This window comes from Pongo abelii, chromosome 15 (genome assembly GCF_028885655.2).
Source record: "Pongo abelii isolate AG06213 chromosome 15, NHGRI_mPonAbe1-v2.0_pri, whole genome shotgun sequence".
In the NCBI taxonomy this organism is placed as follows: Eukaryota; Metazoa; Chordata; class Mammalia; order Primates; family Hominidae; genus Pongo; species Pongo abelii.
In genome coordinates, this window is record NC_072000.2 from 97,030,975 (window position 1) to 97,050,522 (window position 19,548).

The 19,548-nt window shown below is 50.7% G+C and overlaps 1 protein-coding gene across 1 annotated transcript in view; it reads left to right on the plus strand.

The window, feature by feature from the left end:
* The window catches only part of RIN3 (Ras and Rab interactor 3), a 174,589-nt gene that overhangs the window by 138,666 nt on the left and 16,375 nt on the right, over positions 1-19,548 (plus strand). The window contains exon 7 of the mRNA XM_002825039.6: positions 5,611-5,919. Coding sequence (XP_002825085.4) covers positions 5,611-5,919 — 309 coding nt within the window. The remainder of the gene's footprint in view (positions 1-5,610; positions 5,920-19,548) is intronic.

The following is a 19,548-nucleotide window of genomic DNA, read 5'->3' on the forward strand; positions in this document are numbered from 1 at the left end:
TCATATGCACTCAGATCCCTCTTTCACGCTCTGCTTTCAGGGAACCAGCCCAAAACAGCTCACTCCTCTGACCACCCCTTCTAAAGTAGCCCCTAGCCTTCCCCACCCTCACCAGCCTCGAATCCAATAATTATCAAAGCTTTTTCCGATTGTGGTTCACGGTGAGAAGTAGTTGTGAACAACCACACACCTACGTGTATTAAAAATATTCAGGCCAGGCGCACTGGCTCAAGCCTATAATCCCAGCACTCTGGGAGGCCAAGGCAGGAGGATCACTTGAGCCCAGGAGTTCGAGACCAGCCTGGGCAACATGGCAAAACCCCGTCTCTACAAAAAATACAAAAATTAGCCAGGCACGGAGGCACGCGCCTGTAGTCTCATCTACTTGGGAGGCTGAGGCAGGAGGATTGCTTGAGCCTGGAAGGCCAAGGCTGCAAAGAACCAACATCCTGCCACTGTACTCCAGTCTGGGTGACAGAGCGAAACCCTGTCTCAAAAAGAAAAAAAGAGCTGGGCGTGGTGGCTCATGCCTGTAATCTCAGCACTTTGGGAGGCTGAAGTGGGTGGATCACTTGAAGTCAAGAGTTCGAGACCAGCCTGGGCAACATGGCAAAACCCCGTCTCTACTAAAAATACAAAAATTAGCCAGGTGTGGTGGTGCATGCCTATAATCCCAGCTACTCGGGAGGCTGAGGCAGAAGAATTGGTTGAACCTGGGAGACAGAGGTTTCAGTGAGCCAAGATTGTGCCATTGCACTCCAGCCTGGGCAACAAGAGCAAAACTCTGTCAAAAAAAAAAAGAAAGAAAAGAAAAAAATACATTCTGTCAGTTCACACTGCTGTAGCCAAAGTGGTTGATAAACACTGAGCTGCTTCTGAGCTAGCTGGTAAATAGTTACTGCCCCAGCCGTCCCCTGGTGTCCCTAAGCCTCTCCTTCCCCACCCAATAATGAAAGAGTCAGTGCTGGATACGGTAAGGGACACGTGAGCCTCTGAACACAGTAGCTTCATAGCGAATGTTTCTTAGAAAAGGAGCTTCAGGTGTTCCTTTCCCAAGGCTACTGGATTTTGCTAGCAGACTCCTGAAAACGAATAGGTTTGCCAGGCCACAGGATTCATGACGGCATTTCAGGTGTGGTGAGGGGTGATGGGATTGAGATCTGAGGCCAGTGCTGTGTGTGTGTCTGCACAGGGCCCTGTAAGCAGATAGTCGACAAAGAGTTATTGGGCACCCAACTCCGCATCAGGTGCTGGCTCAGATATAGAGACAGAGGTGAGCAAAGCACTCAAAAGTTTCTGCCTACGGGGAGCTTACGGTCTATCAGAGGTGACAGGCAGTCAGCAAGAAGGATGAGTAGGGCCGGGTGCAGTGGCTCATGCCTGTAATCCCAGCACATTGGGAGGCGGGTGGATCACCTGAGGTCAGGAGTTTGAGACCAGCCTGGCCAACGTGGTGAAACCCCGTCTCTACTGAAAATACAAAAATCAGCCAGGTGTGGTGGCGCTCACCTGTAATCCCAGCTACTCGGGAGGCTGAGGCAGGAGAATTGCTTGAACCAGGGAGGCAGAGGTTGCAGTGAGTCTAGATTGTGGCACTGCACTCCAGCCTGGGCAACAGAGCGAGACTTTGTCTCAAAAAAATAAAAGTTAAAAAAAATAGAAAAATTAACTGGGCATGGTGGCATGTGCCTGTAGTCCCAGTTACTCAGGTGGCTGAGGCACAAGAATTGCTTGAATCCAGGAGGCAGAGATTGCAGTGAGCCGAGATTGTGCCACTGCACTCCAGCCTGGGCAACAGAGCGAGACTCTGTCTCAAGAAGGAAAGAGAGAGAGAGAGAGACAGAGAGAGAGAGAATAGTAAAGTATAGTGTAAGGAGACACATTTGTGAGTGCATGTGGATGGAAGTGAGGTCAGGAGGCTGTTGGGGGGCAGGACCCCAAGGGCCTTGTGAGCCTCTCTATCAACCTGACTTTTCCTGCATGTGAGATGGGGTCGTGCAGGGTTCACGTCCAAGGGTGAGTGACCTCACTCACATGTGAACATCACTCTGGCCGTCACGCCTAGTGGGAGCAGAGAGACTCAGACTCAGTGTGAGGCTACTGTCAGAACCAAGGTGAGCAGTGAAGGTGGCTGGGACCAGGACGGAGGCAGCACAGATGGGGAGACATGATTGGACTCTGCCTGTTGTGAAGCTGGAGCCACAGGACTGGCTGGAGGCTGGATGCAGGAGTGGTAGAGGGGAGGTAGGATGTGGACAAGCAATGTCATCCCTGGGAGGACACAGCATCCATCCTGGGGCAGGCACTGGGGAAGAGTTGAGGAGTTCAGTTTGGGACATGTGACACTGGAGATGCTTATTAGACACCAGGTGGGGAGGTCGAGCGGGCCATTGAGGGCTGAGTCTGCAGTTCTGGGGCTAAAGAGAGACGTCTGGGAACTGTCAGCACAAAAGGAGCCGTGAGACTGGATGAGATCATCTGGGTCTGAGGACTCAGCCACAGGCACCGTGCAGACCGGGAGGGATAGAAGGGCATGGGAGGACATGGAAGGACATGGAAAACTCCAAGTGGCCCAGAGGAAGCTGTGGTCAGCCCTGCCTTCCAGAATTGGGGGAGTGTAAGAACTGAGGCCCAAAGGAGGAGTCAGGGGTGCTAAGCCATGGAAAGAGTAGTGGAAGGACTTTCCTTCTGGAAAGGGATGACAGCGTGGACAAAGGCCGAGAAGTGGGGAACGAGGCTGGAGGATCACGGGCCATTCACACAGGCAGTGAAAGTCAGCCTGAGGATTTGGCCCAGAGGTGATGGATCCCCTGAAGGGTGTGTGTGGAGGGCAGAGCAGAGGGGACAAGACAGGGGGATGGCTCAGGAGGCTGCGGCGGGGCAAGGCCAGTACCCGGTGGCCTTCAGCAGAGCAAAGGAGGTGGAGCACAAGCTGGACCTCTGCTGGAAACAGCAGGAATGACTTCAGCCTCAGGGCAGCTGGCTGGCAGGATGCAGACACACCATGGGTCCTGTTAAGGCCAAATCTGCCTCGGGTACCAAGATGTCAAGAGGTGCTAGACTTGGAGTTTGTCCTGGCAGGTGATATGGCAGTGTCACCAGAGCCTGCCGTGGGCACAAATGTGTGGGGCAGAGAGGTTTCCAGGCAGTGAGAGATGGCAGCTGAGCTGAGCCACCAAGGACGGGAAGGGCTGGAGCTACAGAGATGGAGAGAAGGGCCCTCCAGCCTTTGGGAACAGGGTCAGCATCCACAGCAACGGTGCCATTCCAGACACTGCACGTGTCAGCCTCATGACTGCAGACCAGACCAGATGGGCTTGGCTATTGTCATGCCCAAGAAGCCACAGCTCAGAGAGGTTTGGTGACGTGGCCATGAGGAGAGAGCTGGTAGCAGAGCTGGGCTTCAGACTCAGGCAGCCCAGCCCTTTCCATGAGCTGAGTGCTCTGCCTCTTCCTTCCAAGCTCTGCCTGTGTGTGCGGCCAGTCAGATGGTGAAGGAACTTAAACCACATAAAAAGGCCAGACAGGACGGGGTGTGGTGGCTCACACCTGTAATCCCAGCACTTTGGGAGGCCGAGGAGGGCAGATCACTTCAGATCAGGAGTTCAAGACCAGCCTGGCCAACATGGTGAAACCCCATCTGTACAAAAAACACAAAAATTAGCCAGGCATGGTGGTGGGCACCTGTAATCCCAGCTACTCAGGAGGCTGAGGCAGGAGAATTGCTTGAAACCCAGGAGGTGGAAGTTGCAGTGAGCCAAGATCACACTACTGCACTCCAGCCTGGGCAACAGAACAAGATTCTGTCTCAAAAAAATAATAATAATTAAAAAAAAAAGGCCAACAGAACTCCATGCTTAGGGTGCTTCTGGTTTTATTAGGGAGACAAGTCACAAGGAACAATTGGATACAAAACAGTCCTGATGTAAGGCTGCTGAGGGCCCGAGTCTGGAGAGGAGGTGCCGGGAAGAGATCCTGCGGCTCTTAGATGTGAAGGGGCCAGGAGGGCGCGGGCACAGCCCTCTCATTTTGCAGTTCAGGAAACAGGCCCTGGGAGGGGAAGGGACGTGGCTGAGGTCATGCAGAAGCCCAGGACAGTGGGGAAGTTCAAGTTCCTGCTCCCAGGTCAACCCCCATCTGCGCCCATCTCTGCCTGCAGAGGCTCCAATGAGGTCGGGAGGTGGGCGTGGAAGGAGGGTCAGGAATGGGGTGAGGGAGGTGAGGGCAGCCCTGTGTTCTGCTGAAGGGGAAGAGGGAGGCAGCAGCAAGGGACCCAGGATGGCCATGGGCCAGATCCAGGCCTGAGTGGCAGGGAAGGGCTGTCCGGGCCTCTGTTGAGACCCAGCCCCATGGGAGCATGAGTCCCTCCTCTCTCAGGGCTAGGGCAGCACAGGTGTCTCCCTACAGGAACAGGGCTTGGGACCTCCCCTTACTGAGCCTGTAACCAAGACCCATCCCCTGGAGACAGAGGAAGGCCAAAACAACTTCCTAAGAATACATTTCTACAGTCACCCAAAGCAACTGGACATCCCCTTGGTATCAAGTAGACATGAGTTCAAGTCCTTGTTCAACCCCCAACCCACCCCATGAGAGCCTAAGTTGGTCCATCCTCAGAGTGGGCATCAGAGCACATATGCCTCAGAGCAGCTACAAGATCAGAGCGCCAACTCCTGCTCCAAGAGCTGATCGAGAATGCCTCTCAGATAGGACGACATTCGAACAGTGAAGGAACCAGCCATGTGGACGACTGCGAGGCGACTGCGCCACACAAAGGGAACCGCAGGAGCAAAAGCCCTGGGGCAGGGGCAGGCCTGGCAGTTGGCAGAGCAGCCTGAGCGTGGGGAGCAAGCAAAGCAATGAGTGAGAGGTCACAGGGCCCGATCACAGCGGGGCCTCATAGGCCACGAGGAGGCTTTGGCTTTGATTTGATTGCATGGGAGATGGGGGCCATTGGAGGTTTCCAAACAGAAGAATGTTATGATCAAAGATGTCATAACAGGACAACACCAGCTGCTGTGTTGACAAGAGACTATAAGGGCCAGGGCAAAAGCTGACTGACATAACCTGGGCAAGAGATGATGGTGGTAGCCTGACCAACCCAGGTCAAGGTAGCAGCCGTGGAAGTGATAAAAAAGTAAGGTTCTGGACGTACTGTATTTTTGAGACTAGAGTCAAGTGGGTGTGGGAATTGGAAGGGAGATATCAAGAATAATTCCACCAATCATTTACTGGGCATTCAGGCCATCAGCATACAGCTTCCCAGGTTGTACACTGTACAACTCCAGTGTGAGTAACACCCTCTGAAGTTATGTACTCATAGGCAGCCCCGTGAAAGTTTGCTCTCTGCCAGGCCCTGTGAAAAGCATCAGGATACAATGATCAGTGAGTATTAGTTTCCAGGGGCTCCTGTGCCAGTGCCTTTCCAGTGTGGCTTTCTGTTGAATAAACTGTGCTCTCTCATGTGTCAGAACCACAGGGTATAACTGCTGGGGCTGTGAGTGTCCTTCCAGGGGCCAGGGGATGGGGATGGCTGTGCTGTTGGGCAAGAGAACCAGGTGGCAGGATCCCTGCATCTGGTTTCCTCACCCTCACTCTCTTGTTTACCTGCAGAAGCAATTGTAGAGTCTGCCTTGTACAAATGTGTCCTGAAGCCCCTGAAGGAAGCTATCAACTCATGCCTGCATGAGATCCACAGCAAGGACGGTTCGCTGCAGCAGCTCAAGGAGAACCAGTTAGTGATCCTGGCCACCACCACCACTGACCTAGGTGTGACCACCAGCGTGCCGGAGGTGCCCATGATGGAGAAGATCCTGCAGAAGTTCACCAGCATGCACAAGGCCTATTCACCCGAGAAGAAGATCTCCATCCTGCTCAAGACCTGCAAACTCATCTACGACTCCATGGCCCTTGGCAACCCAGGTCAGTGGGCAGCCGGGAGGGGTCTGGGTGAGGAGGTCTCTTTGTATGGGTCCATGACCCCACCCTGACAAGGACTCCAGAGCCCTTGGAAGGCCCCAGACTTTCCAGATTCAGAGCCCCCTTGGGGAGGAACTGGGTGTAGGTGGGGTGTAATTCCTGGGCCCTCTTGGAGTTACCTGGGGACTGGGAGGAGAGCCATGATTGGCTGCTGCCCTGGAGGCAAGCAAGGAAGCCAGCCCACACCTTAACTTTGTGTGAATGAGGAAAAGCACTGTGTTAGTCTGCTAGGGCTGCTGAAACAATACCACAAGCTGAGTGGCTTAGCCAGCAGAAATATATTGTCTCGCAGTTTTGGAGGCTGGAAGTTTCAAGATCAAGGTGTGGGCATGGCTGTGCTCCCTCCAAAGACACCAGGGAAGGTTCTGCTCCTTCTGAGCTTCTGGTAGTTCCTTGGCTTGTGGCCACAGAACTCTGATGTTCACATGGCGTGCTTCCTGTGTGCATGTCTGTGTCCCAATTTCCTCTTTTTGTAAGAATACCAGTCAGACTGGATTAGGGGCCCACCCTACTCCAGTGTGACTTCATTTCAGCTAATTACAGCTGCAACAACCCTATTTCCAAATAAGGTTAAGGGTTAAGACTTCAACATACAAATTTTGAGGGGACAAAATTCAACCCCTAACAGGTGCCTTAAACAATGAGCATTGATTTGACGTGTAAGTCCATGGGGCATGGACAACTATCTGATCTGGATCAGGCGTGCCTGAGCTTGGGTGGGCTTATTCATGGATCTGTGGTCAGAGGTGGGCCAGTTGGAGGCCAGATAGTCTGGGATGGCCTTGCTCACATGCTGGGTGGGCGGTTGGCTGTTGGCTGGTCTGGGACGCCCTTGCCCACATGCTGGGTGGGCGGTTGGCTGTTGGCTGGTCTGGGACGCCCTTGCCCACATGCTGGGTGGTTGGTTGGCTGTTGGCTGGTCTGGGATGGGGATGACTGAGCCACGAGTTTCTCATCCTCCAGCAGGTTAGCACAGGCATGTGCCCATGGCAGTAGCTGGGGCCCAAGAGAACAAGCAAAGCCTGCAAGGCCCATTGAGGCCTGGCCCTGAACTGGCATGATGTCGCTCTGACGCCTTTCATTGACTTGTTTAGGCACAAGAGACCATCCCAGACTCGAGGAGTGAGGAACATTTCCCCTCTTGATGGAAAGAGTACAAAGGCACATTGTAAAGGGTGTGGATGTGGGAGGGGAATCAGTGGGACTATTTGTAATCATTTGACTGCAGTCCTCCAGGCAGACAAGAACAGGCATCACTGCACGATGGAGCACAGCTCAATGAAGAGAATGCTGGCAGGATTCATCCCTTCAGCTGGTGCCCTTGTGCAGTGAGCAGACTGTGTACCTGGACACGGCTGCCATGGCAACAGAGAGTGGATGGATAGCCACCTCTGTAGACTCACAGACGTGGGTTCGAATTCCTGGTCTGTCACTTACTACCTATTTAACCTTGAATGATTTACTTAACTCCTTAGAGCCCAGTTTCCTCAGCTGAGGAAGCTGCTTTACAGAGAGGGTAAAAGACCCTAAGACCCCTAACGGTTCGGAAGCCATACTCAGTCACTTGTGAGTATTAGAAACAATGTATGTAAAATGGTGGCCTCCATGCACAGCGCCTGGCAGGCTCAACAAATATGGCTGTGTCACACTTTTCCATTAGAAGGTTGCAAATAAACTCAAGATTTTTTAGAATAAAATGCAGAACAATTAAAAAAAAAAAACAAAAAAACAAATATGGCTGTGTTAAGAGAGGGATTCTCTTCATCTCCCCTGGAGAAGGGCAGGTCAGTTTGGCCATAGACCAACAGAAAGCAACTGTGGGTATGATTGGGGTATGGTGCCAGATCCCCTCACCCGAGAAACCTTTCCTCTCAGATCTGGTACAGGCCACAGTTCCAGGTTAGAGTCACATTTTTGTGGTAAACTGATTTGTGTCCTGCGACCACGTGTTAGAATTGTGCTCCACAGGCCAGGTGCGGTGGCTCACGCCTGTAATCCCAGCACTTTGGGAGGCTGAGGTGGGCGGATCATGAGGTCAGGAGTTCGAGACCAGCCTGGCCAACATGGTGAAACCCTGTCTCTACTAAAAATATAAAAATTAGCCAGGTGTGGTGGCGGGCACCTGTAATCCCAGCTACTCAGGAGGCTGAGGCAGGAGAATCGGTTGAACCCGGGAGGCAGAGGTTGCAGTGAGCTGAGATCGTGCCACAGCATTCCAGCCTGGGTGACAGAACAAGACTCTGTCTCACTCACACATGCACACACACACACACACACACACACACACACACACACACACAATAGAATTGTGCTCCCCAAAAGCAGACACCACGCCAAGGCGAACTCCGTATTAACACTTTATCCTGATGTTGGAGATGTGATGGGAAGAGAGACGGTTGTAGTAGAAGCAGGATGCAGTGAAGGGTTTGTCTTCACAGAGTGGACATTAGGCTCGGAGGTCGGGTGTCTTATGCAGCCTGGAGCCCAGAGAACAAGCCCAGGATGTAAACTCTGCAACTGAGTAACCTCCAGGAAGAATCCCCAAAGAAGGACGTGGGGGACAGCGGGCAGCCTGCAGAGCCCAGAGCTCTCGGCGAGTTCGACCTGGTCAGCCCCAGAGGGCTGGGACCCAGGGAAAGAGTCGAGTATCCCCTGCCAGGCGACATGAGGCAGAGGGTTAAGACCCCCTCATGGCCTGGCAAAGGGTGTCCGAGAATGAGCGGGGCCTTCTCAAGCCTTGTCGGAGAGAGGCAGTCCTGGCTGTCTCTGCAGCAGCAGGGGTCGGGGAGGGAGGCAAGCTCAGAGGTGTCCTACACGGCATGCAGGGAAGCAGCAGTCAGACTGGATCAAGGCAGAAAGGAGACAGAGCCCCGGGGGACCCTTTGCTGGGAACAGCCTCGGGGAGAGCAGGCAGGCTGGCCCTGGGACCCTGGGCAGATCATGGAAGAGCAAGGTCCAGGCTTCCTTGCCGGCTCTGCCGCTTCTCGGCTTGTGGCTGTGTTCAGATGACTTAGGTGCTCAGCCTCAGTTTCCTCTTGTGTTCAATAGGCACAGCCACAACCACCTCGCAGGACTGTCTTGAAGCTTAGAGGAGTCTGAAGTTTGCTTGTGGCCCAGCAGTTGGCACTTAGTCACAATAGCTATTGATTGGTTTCAATGCTGAATTTCTAATTAGGGAAATCATTTCCCCTGGATTTGCTGGGCTTGGTGGTAAAGTCAGAGCCAAGGGTTTTATAGACCCTGAGACATGATGAGGGAGACAGCTTTGGGCTGGAAGGGGCAATTCCATTCTCGATGAGTCCCAGTTTATCCAGAAACCCCTAGCTTCCTGGAATTCTTTTTAAAACCCCATGACTGAGCAGCAACATTCAAACAGCATGTTTTTTTTTGTTTTTGTTTTTTTGTTTTTTTTTACACGGGGTCTTCTTCTGTCACTCAGGCTTAAGTATAGTGGCACCACCCCCCAGGCTCAGGCAATCCTCCCACCTCAGCCTCCTGAGTAGCTGGGACTACAGGCATGCACCACCACACCCGGCTAATTTTTGTATTTTTTGTAGAGATGGGGTTTCACCATGTTGTCCAGGCTGGTCTGGAACTCCCGAGCTCAAGCAATTTGCCCGCCTCGGCCTCCCAAAGTGCTGAGATTACAGGTGTGAGCCACCACACCCAGGCTGACTTTGTTAAATTGACAGATAAAATTGTATGTATTTATTGTGTACAACATGATGCTTTCAAGTATATCTACACTGTGGAATGACTAAAGCTAGCTGATTAACATAGGCATCACCTCACATAGTTATCGTCCTTGTGGTAAGAATCAAACACCGTGATTTTTGCTAACAATGAATCCGCTTTCTAAAGACTTACCAGAGAGCAGGGATTCAAGGAAGGAATGGCTAATTTTGAGTAGGGAGGAGGAGCAAGAAAGGCAGCTGCTGGAAAGGGTATGGCTGGTGCTGCATGTGGTTGAATGGAGCAGAGCGAGGTGCTTGCTGCTTTCCATCCTCAGCAGGCGAGAGGGAGGGAGGCCGGAATCTCTGCAGATCCAGAAGCCAGGCCCAGTTGGAGAGACTCTGAGACATGAAGGTCAGGCCAGGGTCTCCCCCAGAAACCAATGGGTTTCTTATCAAGGAACAAAAAGAATGTTTCCCTCCCACCACTGGTTGAGCACTGGACTGGGAGCACCATGACTCCCAGTTTCATCTGGGCAGGCCAGGGCTGCTCCATTTGGACCTCAGCATCTTCACCTGGGTGGAATTAGGTTCTGCTCAAATGGGTTTGGGATTTGTCAACCCCAAATCCAAAGAGCAGAGGATTTGGGGTTCATCCATGGTCCTGGTTTTGAACCCCAGCTTCGGTGCTATAGCCTTGGACATTAATCTCCCTGGACCTTTGTTTGTGTACAAAATGAGGGCAAAACGCTTGTCATGTTGTGATGCAGGGGCTGGGACAGCACATAGGACAGCCTAGGTGCTCAAGGAGTTACTTCCTGAGCCTCAGTTTTCCCACTCTTTAAATGGGGCTAGGAATGCCTCTCTCTGGGCTATTGTGAGGATCAAAGTTTATGAATGTGTGTTTAGATGTTAGGATACAGGAACAGCTGCCTCCCAGCCACGTTCCCAAAAATACAGAAGCTGAACTCAGTGGTTTTCAAGATGGATTCCCCAAGGCACCCCAGGGGCCACCAAAGGGTCAAAAGACAAGCCGGGCCCCAAGCCAGCTCCACCCCAGACAACCCTGCTTGTACCTGTTTCACACATGGGGTTCTGCATGGGATTTTGTTTCAAATAAAGAGTTCTATTTTTTTAACGTTTCATTTGGAAATAATTTCAAACTTCAAAAACTCTTAGAAACAGTACATAGAAACAGGACACCTGCAGACCCTTTGTGAATTGTTAACATCCGACCCCCTCCGCTTCATCATTTTCTTTCTCTCTCTGCATACATAATGTTTTGTCTGAATAGTGTAAGGGTAACTTACATACACCTGGGTCCTTTACCCCTAAACGCTTTCCTAGGTATTTTATGGCATGTGTGTATGTAACATTACATAACTCTTACATAGCCACGGTGGAGTTGTCCATTGCATAAATTTATGTTAATACAATGTTTTTATCTAAACTTCCAGGTTGTCACTTGACCTAATAAGGTCCTTTTTAGAATTTCCCCCTCATGTTCAGGATCTGATGAAGGGTTAGATGTTCCATGTGCTTGTCATGTGTCTTTAACCTCCTTTAATTTGGAATATCTCATATCTGTTGCTGAATGATGGAAATACAATCTGAGGAATGCATCATTAGGCAATTTCATTGTTGTGCAAACATTTTAGAGTGTACTCACGCAAACCTAGATGGCACAGCTATACGCCTGAGCTATATGGTATGGTCCATTGCCCCCAGTCTACCATCCTGTACAGCATGTGACTATACTGAAAACTGTAGGCAATTGTAGCTCAGTGGCAACTATTTGTATCTGAAGATATCTAAACGTAGAAAAGGTGCAGTAAAAGTCTGGCATTATGATCTTATGGAACCACTGTCATATATGTGGTCCATCGTTGACCAAAAGTTTGTTATGCATTGCGTGACTGTATTTCCACAGCCTTTCTTTGTATTTTTGTTGTTGTTGTTTTGAGACGGAGTCTCGCTCTGTCGCCCAGGCTGGAGTGCAGTGGCGCAATCTCAGCTCACTGCAAGCTCCGCCTCCTGGGGTCACGCCATTCTCTTGCCTCAGCCTCCTGAGTAGCTGGGACTACAGGTGCCCGCCACCACGCCCAGCTAATATTTTTTTTGGTATTTTTAGTAGAGACGGGGTTTCACCATGTTAGCCAGGATGGTCTTGATCTCCTGACCTCGTGATCCACCCGCCTCGGCCTCTCAAAGTGCTGGGATTACAAGCATGAGCCACTCTTTGTCTTTAATGATATTGATGTTTTTGAGGGATACTGGTTTTTTCCCCCACCCCCACCTTTTCTTAATGAAAGTTCCTCATTTTGTGTTTGTCAGATGTTTCCTGATGATTAGATTGAGGTTATGCAGTCTTAGCCAGATCCCAACTGACTTCAATTCTGACTTTGATGTTCAGCAATTTTAGAACGAGGTCCCAGGCATTCAACTCACACCTCCCCCTGGCAAGTGATCGGGCAGCTGTGTAGTCTATGGCCTTGCTACCCGAGGTGTGGTCTGCAGCCCAGCAGCTCTTTGTTGAGCCCTGGGAGCTGTGAGTGACCCCACAGAGAGGCAGACTCCAGCCCGAGTCCCGCCTACCTCCACCACTGACCTACTTCCTCCACCACTGACTGCTTTAAACAGAAAACAGCCCTCCCTATCCACCACTCCTGACTTCCATCCTGCCTAGCCCTGCCTCTAGTCTTCCCAGCCCCCTCACCTCCAGGGAAGATGCCTCGCCCGCCTGCCTCATTGCTATGATGCAAGCAACAGTAGCTTGATGTGGTACTTTCATGGCCCGCTTGAAAGGGGAATAAAATAGGGCAGGTCACTAGCAGGACCTGTTGGAACAGTGAGGAAAGGGGTAAACATGGAGACACAAGATCTGCGTTAACTGGCCATGCTATCTTCTCCAGAAAGATAGGGCCAGGATTAAACCTAGTATCAGCTCACTCTAAAGCCTGTGCTTCTATCACCATGCCAGTGGCCAGCCTGGGAATGGACCCCAAATTTCAGAATCCTGGTCGAGTGTGTTTTCTCCTATCACAAGTTTAGGGTCCTGGGTTAGGCAAATTGGGGAGTTCACGGAAGCAAATGGCTTTGGATAAACTGGCCCTCCATCCTGGAATCAGGAGCAGACCGGATTCTTCATGGACTTCATGAGGCTTGGTGAGAGCAGCCAGAACTTCTAGATTCATCTCTTCTATTACTTTGACAAAGAAGTCATTCCCACCTCTTTGATGTCTAAGACTAGTCATCCGGAACTGGTCCTCTGCTGGGGAGAAACAGACTCAAGCCCAAGAAACCTCTTCAAGATGGGAGGGGGAGAAAGAGGGTAGGGGTGCAGTTCGGGAACCTTCTAATGTGAATGCCGAGCAGGAGGCATCCCAGAGTGTACTGACGGCCAGAGGCTGCCTTCTCAGCTACTTGAGTAGTCTATGTAAACACCCTGATACCACCCACGTGAGCTTCTGGAAACAGGGCCTGGCTCCTAACCCCAGGGGGATGGAGCACACTAATGACCAGGTGGTGGGATGTGGGGGCCAACCGGGTGGTGATAGATTCCCAGGTCCCCTGCCATCCACTTCCCTGGCAGAGACCACAAAGTCAAGAGTCCACAGCTGGTTCAGGCAGGGGCAGCCGCAGAGGAATTGGATGGGAGGAGGGCTCTTGATGGGGACCCCAGGGGTATGGAATAATGGGCCTTGTGACATTGACTGGGGGTATAGAGGACAGGGAGGGAGGTCAGGCTGTTGATTTTTTTAAAATCTGTGTTTAAAAAAATTAAACTGGGCTAGGCGCGGTGGCTCACGCCTGTAATCCCAGCATTTTGGGAGGCCGAGGCGGGCGGATCATGAGATTAGGAGTTCAAGACCAGCCTGACCAACATGGTGAAACCCCGTCTCTACTAAAAATACAAAAATTATCTGGGCATGGTGGCATGCACCTGTAATCCCAGCTACTCAGGAGGCTGAGGCAGGAGAATCGCTTGAACCCAGGAGGCGGAGGTTGCAGTGAGCCGAGATCACACCATTGCACTCCAGCCTGGGTGACAGAGCAAGACTCCATCTCAAAAAAAAAAAAATTGATTTTTGATGATCAAAGTCACTCATGTTTATTGTTGCAAATTGATCAATAGTATGTTGGTGAATTTCTTTCTAGTCTTTTTGAAATAACTACAGATAGGTAAATAGATAATTGGTTAAGGAAACACTTGCTGCTATAAACATTTGCTGCTATTTGATGCTGGATAAGCCCTCTCATCTCTAACTCAATAGAAGTGTACTTCTCACTCATGTAAATCCAATTGCATGGAGGAGGGTTGGAGGTGGAGGGCCATGCTCCATATGGTCATTCAGGGATCCATGCATAGGAAGACTTCCTAGGTCTCCCTAGGGATTGACATCCAGGTGACAGGAATGGGGGGGGCATCTGAAAGAGAGCTTTCCTTCTCCAAAAGGTTGTAACTCACAACCTCGCTTTTTTACCCCACAACACAAATGGAGTGCAGGCCCCCTAAGATGTCATGTTCTGAAGCTTATAGGACAAACTCCCCTCCTGTCTTTCATAATAATTGTGTCTAGCATTTACTAGTCCATGCTAATCACCTTCCATCTGTCTTGTCATGTCATCCTCACAACCACTCCAGGGGATGTGGACACTGTGATTATCCCCATTTTACAGCTGAAGAAACTAAGGCTCAGTGAAGTTAAGTAGCACGCTTAGGGTCACACCTGATGAGCAGGTGAGTGGTTGACCTGAGACTTGAACCCAGGTCCTTTGCTGAAACCCGGGGCCCTCCGGCCTCTCCAGCCTGCCTCCCCAGGGCATCGTGAGGTCAGAGATGACCTCAGAAAAGACAGACACAAGTCATGGCTGAGTTTTGCAGTGCCTCCAACCTCATGCCTTTTCAAGCCAGAGTGGGACTTCGTGGCTTCAGACCTCAGAGCCCACAGCCTGCGTAGCTGACTGGCTTGTGGGCTGAGCTCTCTGAAGAGGAACCCAGGGAGCTGGAGTGTTTTCCTCAGGGACACAGTGTAGCTCAAAGCAGAACTGAGACTTAACCAGCATCTGTGCAAAGTGCAAGCAACCAAACAGGGTAGCTTCAAGGAGCTCAGTGGGAGAGAGGGGGCTGGGTTCTAATCTCATGACAGCCACAGACTTTACAAGTGACCTCCAGCCAACCATTTCTCTGCCGAGGCTTCAGTTCTTTCATCTGTGCAGCTGAAAGTTCAGACTAGATCAGTAGTTTTCAAACTGTTTCCAGGAAACTCTCTAGGGGCCACAGACATAGCTGGGGGCCACCATGGGAACGGTGGAGGGGCATAGTTGAAAGGAGATGAGCAGGCCAGCTCTGCTGCCCCACCCTGAGAAGCTGAACTGTGCATAAGGTACCCATTACCAAAGGCTTCCATTGCAAACACAGATTTGAAGTCTACTGTTCTAAATGGCCTCTACTTCCTGCTGTCATACATTTTTATCAAATAAATTCATTCATTCAACAGTTCAACAAACTTTTTTTGACAATGCAGATGTTAAGAGCAAAACCCAGAAGACCCAGCCCATGTTTTTAGGATGTTCACAATTCAAGCTAAAAACAAGCATTAAATAAACAAGCGTCTTGCAGTGTGATAACTGATATTCATTCATGCTTTTAGCAAATATTTTTATTAAACACCTACTATAGACCCAGGTACCGTTGAGGTGTCAGATATAAACACTGAACAAGGTAAGGTACCTGCCCGAGTAAAACTTTCATTCGAGGAGGGGAGATAGGCAATAACAAGTAAACAGAAATGCAAAATATATCCTCCAAGGTGAAACGTGCAACTGGGGTGGATAAAGCAGGGTAGGGGGTCTGAGGAGTGTTGGAGGAGTTTGCTGTCCTGGGACTGGGTGGTCAGGGAAGGCCTCTCTGAGTTAACGTGTGATATTGACTTTCCCATTCTGTAATGCCAGGACTGGGGAGAGCCATTACAAGGTCATTGGCCCTAGCTAAGGAGGTCTTCAAGGAAGACTTCTGGGAGGAAAAAAGTGGCCTTAAGTGGGAATCATGGTGGAAAGCGAGGGCCAGGGCAGGGCACAGTCATGAGCCTCATGCTGCCCCAGGGTTGCAGCATCAGCCACTGGCTTTCAGTAAGAGCCCACTCAACAAATGGGGGCCCTGGGTGGGGGTGAGGTGGGGAGTAGTTTTGATAAGATGCCCAATCCTTTCCTCTCCATCAGGTTCTGCAAACTGTGGCCCTCCCAGCCAACTCTGGCCTACCACCTGATTTTGCAAATAGTTTTATTGGAACACAACCCATATCCATACTCAGCATCTAGGGCTGCTTATGTTCTAAGGGCTGAGTTGAATAGTTAGGACAGAGACCGTGTGGCCCATGAAACTAAAAATATTTACTTTCCGGCCTTTTACAGAAAAAATTTGCTAGCCCCTCTTTTAGACAATGCTTCCTCACCCTGTCACCCAGGCTGGAGTGCAGTGGCACAATCATAGCTCACTGCAGCCTCAACCTCCCAAGCTCAAGCAGTACTCCTACCTCAGCCTCCAGAGCAGCAGGGACTACAGATGCATGCCACCAGACCCAGCTGATTTTTTTTTTTTTTTTAAGTAGAGACAAAGTCTCACTATGTTGCCCAGGCTGGAATTAGGGCCTTTCTAATCTTCACTGTCTGTGTGACCCAGCTGAGCACCCCTTCAGCTCATTTTGATCTTAAAGAGAGCTTTCCTTCTCCAAAATCTCCCAGCGGATGAAATATGCATAAAACCCCAGCCAGCTTTTTGAAATGTGATCAGCTACCTACAGATGGCAAACAGATGTGACTTGGCAAAAAAGAAAGCAGAAATCACCAGGAAGTGGAGGCTGCAGTCAGCAGGGCGTTTGGATGCACAGCCAAAGGGACGTGATCTCTGGTCCACCCAAGACAGATGTTCAGCTCACAGGAGAAGTATTTTGCAGCTAACATCCCAGTGGCACTTCCTGAGGCCCCGATGTGCTCAGGGCTTAGCCCTGAGCCTGGGGTTCCAGGCTGCTCAGGAAGGAGAGGGCAGCCCTAACTGCCAAAATGTTGGGCTGGAACCCAGAGCGTTTAAACAATGCTTGAAGCTTGTGTTGGTCCATGAGGAGCTATCATGCCTGTATGGATACTTTCTCACCAACGTCAACAGCCAGAGACCCAGTTTCTAGTCCCAGCTCTGCTACTGACCAGCTGTAGGGCTTTGAGCAAATTTCTCCCATCTCTGAGCCTCAATTTCCTCAACAAATGGGGGCCCTGGGTGGGGGTGAGGTGGGGAGTGGTTTTGATAAGATGCTCAATCCTTTCCTCTCCATCAGGGTCTGCAAATGTGGTTGGGCGTGATAAACTAAAGCCAATGGTGTGCTGGAGTCAGCTCTCACCAGCTCATGGGAGCTGATTGTGTGCATCTAACTCTTCCCAGCTCTGTGTTCTTGTTGGTAGCTTGAAGTTGGAAATTGTGGAAATATTTAGATCCATGGAAATTGGCAAATGCTACAAATCAAGGTTGATTTTTTTCCTTCAGAGAGCCAGTTGTTAAGCATTTCCCAGCACATCACTGTCTGAGGCCCACAGGACATCCCAGTGTCTATGACCATGACCCTACCCCTGGCAGGACAGAGTGGCACCCAGTAAGTACACACATGGGGCATAGTTCAGTCCATTATCAGCAGCTTACGTCCCAAGCCTATGCTGGGGGCTGGAAAGGCAGTGATGCGAGAGAGGCTCAGAGAGGGTTAGTGACTCACTCTGGCTCACACAGCCTCCATCCCTGCCCTCAGCATACTCACAATGTGAAGAAGCGGGCAGGCTCTGAATCAGTCAAGGCATATGGGAGCTGGAGCAGGAACTGTCCAGCTGTGCTGGAGGATGTGGGAGAGCACAAGGAGAAGTTGATAACAGGAAGGTAGGGAGGGGGTCCCAGGCGGGGGGGAACTGTGTGTGCAAAGGCCTGGAGAGGGGAGAGTGCACTCAGAGTTCAGGGAATGGGCCGTGGTGCAGCCCAGTGGGATATTATGTGGGAGGGTGATGGAGGCAGAATGTCATCTCAAGTTGGAAGATGGAAAGTAGAGTAAGCACCAGTAACCCTGGGGCAGCCCAGGAGGGCTTCTTGGAGTTGGAGGAGGCAGATCTTGAAGGATGAGTCAAATTAGTAGGAACATGGGATTGTCGGTCAAGATTCCTCAAGGAAAACATGGGGAGAAGAGGAGGTGAAGGACCTTCCATAGCTGCAGTCCTGGGCCCCCTCCCTCCCTGCGCCTCTCATACCCACATGGCCGGCCCTGAAGTCCTCAGACCTAGGGCCCCAGTTGGGCCATCCTTTGGCTGAAAGTCATTACTCCCTCAAGCAGGGTTTCTCACCCGTGGCCCTGTGGACATCTGGGGTGTCCTCCATCCCAGGATGTCATCAGCACCAGTGTTCCTGGCCCATTTTGCAGATGTGGCCAGAAAGGCAGGTCACAAGGGGCCGCATTGTCTAAAAAATTAAACAAGGACGGGCCATGAGCAGAATCCACATTCACTGGACAAAAATGACTGGAGGCCTCCATGGTGCCAGTGTTATACTGCAGGAGCCAGGACTTAGAGACAAGGCCGCCAAGGCTATGAGGGAAGATGGGAAATGGAGTCTTTATTTGGGGTGGCCCTATCCTGGCTAAAAGTCAGGAGTTCTGTGACTTTGAAAACAGAGACTGGGGCCGGGCGTGCGGTGGCTTACGCCTGTAAATCCAGCACTTTGGGAGGCTGAGGCGAGCGGATCACTTGAGGTCAGGAGTTTGAGACCAGCCTGTCTGACATGGCAAAATCCCATCTCTACTAAAAAAAAAAAAAATACAAAAATTAGCCAGGCGTGGTGGCGAGCACCTATAATCCCAGCTACTCAGGAGGCTGAGACAGGAGAATCGCCTGAACCTGGGAGGTGAAGGTTGCGGTGAGCCGAGATCGCGCCACTGCACTCCAGCCTGGGCGACAAGAGCGAGACTCCGTCTACAAAAAAGAAAAAGAAAACAGAGACTGGACAATGCAGGAGGAAGGAAAGCAACCACTAGTCTCTGTTACTCACACCAGGCTAGAACAGACTGCGCAGGCAAGGAACACAAGACCTCTTGGTTGCTGAATGTGACCCTGAAATTACAAGCCCTGGCAGGGAGGGAAGACACTCGCCTTAGGGGCAAAACGCAGGGGGATGCCCAAGAAACTCAACCACAAAGATAAATTATATGTGTGTGTGTGTGTGTGTGTGTGTGCGCGTATGTATATATACACATAATTTTTAAAAAAGATTCAGTGGTTTTCAGTATATTTGCAAGGTCATACAACTAAAACTACTCCATTTCCAAATCATTTTTATCACCCCAAAAAGAAACTCTGTACCCATTAGCAATCACTCCCCATTCTCTTTTCTGCCCAGCTCCAGGCAACCACTCATCTGCTTTCTGTCTTTGTGGGTTTGCTTATTCTGGACGTTGCATAGAGATGGAATCCTATCATACGTACAATATGTGGTCTTCCATGGCTGGCTTCTTTCACTTAGCATAATATCATCACGGTCTATCAATATCACAGCGGCCAGGCGTGGTGGCTCACGTCTTTAATCCGGCACTTTGGGAGGCTGAGCCAGGTTGATCATTGAGCCCAGGACTTCGAGACCAGCCTGGGCAACATGGCAAAACCCTGTCTCTACCAAAAATAAAAAAAGAAAAAAAAAATAGCCAGTCTTATAACCCGGTCTCAAAAAAATGAACAAATATCAATATCACAGCATGTATGAGTAGCTTGTTCCGTTTTATTCCCAAAGACTTTTCCATGGTGTGCATGCACCACATTTTGCCTGTGTATCCACAAGTGATGGACAAGTGGAGCCATCTCCACTTCTTGGCTATTATGACCA